General features: G+C 37.0%; 1 protein-coding gene across 4 annotated transcripts in view; it reads left to right on the plus strand.

The window, feature by feature from the left end:
• PPP2R5E (protein phosphatase 2 regulatory subunit B'epsilon) overlaps positions 1-4,276 on the plus strand; it is a 70,387-nt gene extending 66,111 nt beyond the window's left edge. For all 4 annotated transcript variants that reach the window (XM_063399540.1, XM_063399539.1, XM_063399541.1 and 1 more), the window contains one exon: positions 2,258-4,276. In XM_063399540.1, coding sequence (XP_063255610.1) covers positions 2,258-2,357 — 100 coding nt within the window. In that variant the 3' untranslated portion in view covers positions 2,358-4,276. The remainder of the gene's footprint in view (positions 1-2,257) is intronic.
• The last annotated feature ends 1,724 nt before the right edge of the window (positions 4,277-6,000 follow it).

Below are 6,000 nucleotides of genomic sequence, written 5' to 3' on the forward strand. Positions count from 1 at the left end.
AAGAAGTTACACTGAGGTTTGGAGATACGTGAGAGGAACCCCTGAGATTTGATTCCAAACTGCTGTTTGTAGGCTGGATGTGGTCTTAAAGCAAAGGGACATCTCTCAGCCTTTTTATTTCTTATTCAGAGGTCCTGCTGTATCTGAGGCTTTCAGCATGCTGGATTCCATTCAATACACCTCTCATAGAGGCATTAGTTCAACTCCATGGCGGCCTGTCTTTTCTCCTGTTCTCCCTGAGCTTTACTTCTCCATTATAATGCAGCATCTTTTCTCAGAAGTTTCACCTTAATCAAAGTTTAGGTGAAAAGAAAGAGGAAATTTCAGGAACTTTGAACAGTTTGCAACTTCATTGAAGTCATACCTTGGCTGTGATTCAGGGTTCCCCCAAGCAATGCAAAGGGCTCTGCACGTCAGCAGAGGTTTTTAGAGAGTCCAGCCTTGAAAGTCTCTTGGCTGTTGTAGTTTTCTTGACTTGTGTGACTGGAGTTACACTGACCTTTCATTCCACTTCGTTTTATTGCCCAAAAAATCTGCACATAACAGGCTAGTTCGTTAATATGGTATTTTACTTTTAGAGACTTGTTTAGAGATATGTTTAAAAAAGAAGCCAGACATTCTCAGTATGCATTGGTAAATCAGTACCAATCTCTTAGCCCAGTTGAGACAAAACTGTGTGATTTCTTAGCAAAAAGGGAAAGAATTTTAGGAGTGATCATCCAATCCAGCTATTCATGGAGGCAGCTTGGTGACCTAAATCACTTTGTGTTGCATTTTGCCTCTAAGATGAGAAATTCTGTTCTGAACAGGACCAGACACTGCAGTGTCTGGGTAATGGGGGAGGTTTAGTGGCTGAAGTGCACAAATAATTTCTTTTGCACCTGCTGACATTCTATTTCTTTCCAAGGCTGGTGCTAACCATTTCACCATTTTTATTTATTACTTATAATTTTAAAATCTGAATGTATAAACTGGAGTATTTACCTTAATGCTTTCAGAAAATCTTTGGCTTCTTAATAAAACCACATTTCAAAAGGGTGGCTTTGATACCACTTAAAGCTTGAGGAGAAATATATTCAATATTAATGGCTGGGATAGGTGAAATAGGTAAGTTGGATGAGGTGATCATCCTCTAACAGACCTTTAGGTAAGCAGGCATGTATTTCCTAATGATTAGAAGATAAATATTGGTAAGTAGCCTGAAAATGTAAGGCTATTTCACTTATTCCTGTATTTAATTTTAAATAGTTTCCAGTAACAATAGGCTCTTTTTTTTTCCTTTTACTGTTCTTCAGGGATTTATCTGAAAGTTGTTTGTACCTTTTTAAATGTTTAAAATCTTCTTGGGAAATCAAAATTCCAAACAAATGAGCCAGATGTTGGTATGTTGACTGAATCGAAGTGTGCAGGAATGTTTCTAATCCCTTGAAATACTTCTCAAGACTTCTGTAATGTGACTGGCAGAGAATTGTGTATCTGTCACTGTTAGATTTCCATTTCATCTAAACCTACAAGGTGATGTCATAGAACTTGAAAGCATTTTGTGCCTTGCAGTCTCGAGGAGATTATTCACAGTAAGCTGTGGCAGAGACAGGAAATTTAGAAAGCAAACAATGCAGGTAAAGTAAATGTTAGGTTTGCTGTTTAATTTTCTCAAATCAGCCACTGAAGTCTGTTGTTAAAGCAAATGCTACATAGATCTTGCAGGAATTTGGTGTGGAAAAAGAGTAACTCACTGAACAAAAGGCAAATCTTGTAGGCTGAACTTTGCCTTGGTTGGTGCCTAAGCTATAGGAAAGCCAGCAGTCAATGTAAGTAAAAACAGTGTTTCTAAAAGAATCAGGGAATGCTTTCTAGAAAGCTACTGTGATTTATAAGATTATTTATGTCTTGAATAAATAAACATATAAAAAATTAAATAACTTAGTGCATAATTGAAATTTTTATAATCTTGACAAATTAGTTCTGTAATAAAATTCCACTGCATTTTTTAATTCCTCATTGCACATTAGTGTCTGTGAACGCTGTCACTTTGCTCAGCTTATGTTTTCATACTGCTTTGTTTAGTTAAATTTATATAGGTAACAAAGAAAAAATTTAAAAAAAGAAAAAATTAATAAAAATCAAATATATATTAGGAAAATTGCAGTTGTGTTCAAGAAAATTTGTGCAGCTACCTACTGTCAACTATGTTTTTTAACATAAATATTATACAATCTTCTCCCATACTAACTCTTTGTTTTATTTCATCTGTCAGTGAGAAGAAGAAAGAGAAAGAGCGTGAAGAACTGTGGAAAAAACTGGAGGATTTGGAATTAAAGAGAGGTCTTAGACGTGATGGAATAATTCCAACTTAACAAAAAAACAAAACAGCATTATTAACCTGTGGAGTCACACATTTATGTAGTAGAAGATGGAGCAACAGTTTTCTGTATTGTGCAACTTTACAGTAGATTTCACATTTGTTTCATTATTACAACAGCACTGTATATACCTGTCTCTAAGTAAAGGAAAAAATAAGGACTTTAATCCAAAGTTTGGACAACAGATGGACTTCTCAGAACTTTGCAAACATAATCATTGTTTTAACCCTTCTTTAAAACCAGTCTTCAAAGATCTGTTGATGAAAATTGCAATGTCAGATTCCATTGTCAGGACCTGTTCCTTATTTATCGTTAGCAGAGAGTATAATACAACTTTCAAATGTGAACAATCTTAAAATTTAGCTTGTCTTTCTGCTAAACTGTTACGTGTATTTATAGTAAAAGAGAAAAAAAAGACTGTCATTTCCTTATGAGTTTGTGTAACATCCTCCTTCTCTGGATAACTTTACTGTAATTTGACTTTCTTTTCCTTTTGCACATCTTCATAAGTTGAATGTCCATTCAGATCAGGGCCATGAAAAACGTTGGTCCTGAATAAAAGTTTTGTTTACTGGTGTGAGCATTTTCTTAGTACCAGGCTGTCTCTGGTGCTTCCTTAATTTGAACATTAGGAATTAAAAAACGTGTAGGTGATAAACATAGTAGGAAAGGGAGCTTTGGATTCGTGCACCTATTTATTGCAAATCCAAATTAGTGTCCACAATCCTTGGAATAAAAAAAAAAAACAAGAGGGCAGTGGTAACACCCTGGACTTCAGTACCAAACCAGTATTAGTGATACAGCATTGGGCACACATACCAGGGTTGGTTTAGAAACACTTAATTGCTGAATTATTACAGTATGTTCTTGTTGGACCATTGAGAAAGAATAAAGACACATGCTAAACAACATAAAATTGATCTCCAGTGGTCATGGATCTAATTGGAAATTGAGTTGAGATAGCAGTTTGGACAGTTTGGAGTTGTTGCCTTACTTTTTAATATGTATTTATAAAGTGTTCCAGCAAAAGAGGATGTAGCCTCTAAGAAACATACTCTAGTGTTTTTGTGGTTCTAGTACTATTACTCATCACAGTACCAGCCCTATGGTCTTAGCTGGAAAGGATTCTGGATTATACACTTCTGCATTCTCATCTGGATGCTCATTCCTAACTACTGTATTTGTTACCAAAAATGGTTCTACAAATGCTACTGAAAAAAAAAATTCTGGAAATCCTAATGTTCTGAGTATTAATAATAAAGTTTAAAATGCTTTTATATCAAAGGTGCATTGTGACCAAATTGTTTAAAACAAAAGAGGAAAAAAAAATACAAAAACAAAGAAGAGGGCTGTATTATAAGTATACATTATTGGCTATCTGCTTTGTATTTGAAAGTGGAATCTTACATCTTTGGTAGGTAAAATGCTGATAAGACTTATGTACAGTATATATTTAGCTAATGCAGTTGCATTATTCTATACCGAAGGGTATGTGTTTCAGGATTTTTCTCCAGGATGCTTTTGAACTGTTATAGACATATGACAACAGTGAATTGATAATCCTAAACCATCAATCCAGCAGTATTTACAGTATAAAAATGAATTGGTGTTCATGAGTCTTTGTGATAGTTGCAAACATGAATTTATGACCTGTTGCCATTGATAGAAATACAGTATAAATACAAGCTTGTATATTTTTCTTCCTACCATTTAAATATACAGTAGAATTTGAAGTTTTCTTCTTTTCAGGCATGGAAAAAAGGTAAAAAGGAATTCCCTCCTAGACTACTGACTGTTTCAGGATTATCAGGTCACAGTTTGTTCTCCTGGGTCTGCACACACAAATGTTGTAAACTCAAGGTTTTGTAAGAACTTGACACTGTTAATTCTGGAAAAAAAAAAAAAAAGTGGAACTAGTCATATGCAACACCAAACACAACATGATTTTATGGGATTATTATGAGCTTCTTTTAAGAACCGACTGGGACGCAATGTAAATTAGGCAGTTTCTGTCATAGTTGAAACATTTTATTTTAAAGTGCTGAAGCAAAGGTGCAAGCTGAAATACTGAAGATTAAATAAATTTATAACAAATCATGTCCCTTAGCCCATTGATTTTGACAGTCTTTTATTTCTGTTACCAAAAAAAAAACCCACCAAAAATCTTTCTAGTGTGATTTCTGTGTGAAACGATCATTTCACAGCACAAGAGGGTGGACTCAAACTCATGCTCAAAGACTATGTTCCATTGTGAAAAACTGAGAAAGAACAGAGGAATAAAACTTCATGTTTTTCACCTGGTGGAGTAAAACACAACGATGTGAAATTAGAAAAAGCACCTTGTCCTGTACTTAGAGTTTAGGTGAGTGTTGTTTGTTCATAACTACTTTTGGTTTTGCCATGTCTCATTCTGCGATTGATCGTACAAAACTGACGAGAACCCGGTGGGTTGCAATATTTCGTGGCCTCTGCCGCGGGGACAGCGGGGAGTGTCTGGTGTTTATAGATGATTTATCACTTCTGAGAAGGAAGGTTCCTTTAAGGAGAAGGAGATGATGTGCTGTTATGAAGTCACTTGACTCTAAATGCTGGGTGAGGCACCTGAAGAAGCCCCTGCTGCCAGGACCCCGCCTGTGCCGCAGTCCCGGCGCGATGTCCGGCCCCACGGGGCTCCCACTGCTCCCGCTGGAGCTGCAGGAGGAGGAAGAGGAAGGCAGCCCGTGGTCCCAAGTGTGGTCACTGCATCATAAATTACGCTTTTGTTTGCTTCTTGAGTTCCACAAGCCACCTTTGTGTCAATGTTGTTCTTGACTGCTCGTCCAGCAGGCGTTGGGTGGTCCTGCGTGTCCTGGGCCACACTGGTCTCAGGGGGAAGGGTTTTGAGCACTGTCTGCTCACAGGAAAGAGCTGCGAGGGCATTGGGTCATGGGGATGTAACAACTGTACAAGTAAAGTTCCTCTCATGCACTCTGAATTGGCCACACGTTGCTTTCTTCATCTTGCACGTCGCCCTTACTGTTTTCCTTTCGTTGCTTTTGAGTGTTTCTTGTCTCTCTTCCAAAGGTTGGAATGCTTTAAATAAAAGTATTCAAATGCCATTGGAGCATTTGCTAGCAGGGTTACAGTAAATTTAATCTGGGTTTTGTTAGCATAAGTAACAGGGTTTAATTTATTTTTTTATCTGTTCTCATATGTGGAAAAATCGAGGGTGTCAGAGCCAAGAATTGCTTGAGTAAGAAATGCAGCAGCTGTACTTACATTATACGTGCGTAAGTACAGCCTTGGGCTCTGTCACTCGATGGAAAAAAAAATACATTAGGAGCTCTAAAAAGCTCTTTATTGTTTTGTGAGGAGTGGGGAAGATGAGATTCTTCTCCCTCCAAGTAAAACTGACATAGCTTCCTTTTAGTTCTGTCTTTGAAAACGAAGATGCCCTTTTCTCTTAATTGTGTGACACCACTATCCCAAAGCAGTTGCCCTTAAAGAAGACAATGATGCTCAAGGTTGAAGAATGTTTTTATTTACTTGTAGCTTTTTTAATTTGGCTCACGTGCTTCCCTTAGCAGCTCTGGAGTGAGCCATGAATTAGTTTTTCGTAGTTGATATGTGCAGCAGATTTTATGTAGCCCAGTTTTCC

The sequence above is a fragment of the Prinia subflava genome, chromosome 5 (assembly GCF_021018805.1).
Source record: "Prinia subflava isolate CZ2003 ecotype Zambia chromosome 5, Cam_Psub_1.2, whole genome shotgun sequence".
Classification (NCBI taxonomy): Eukaryota; Metazoa; Chordata; class Aves; order Passeriformes; family Cisticolidae; genus Prinia; species Prinia subflava.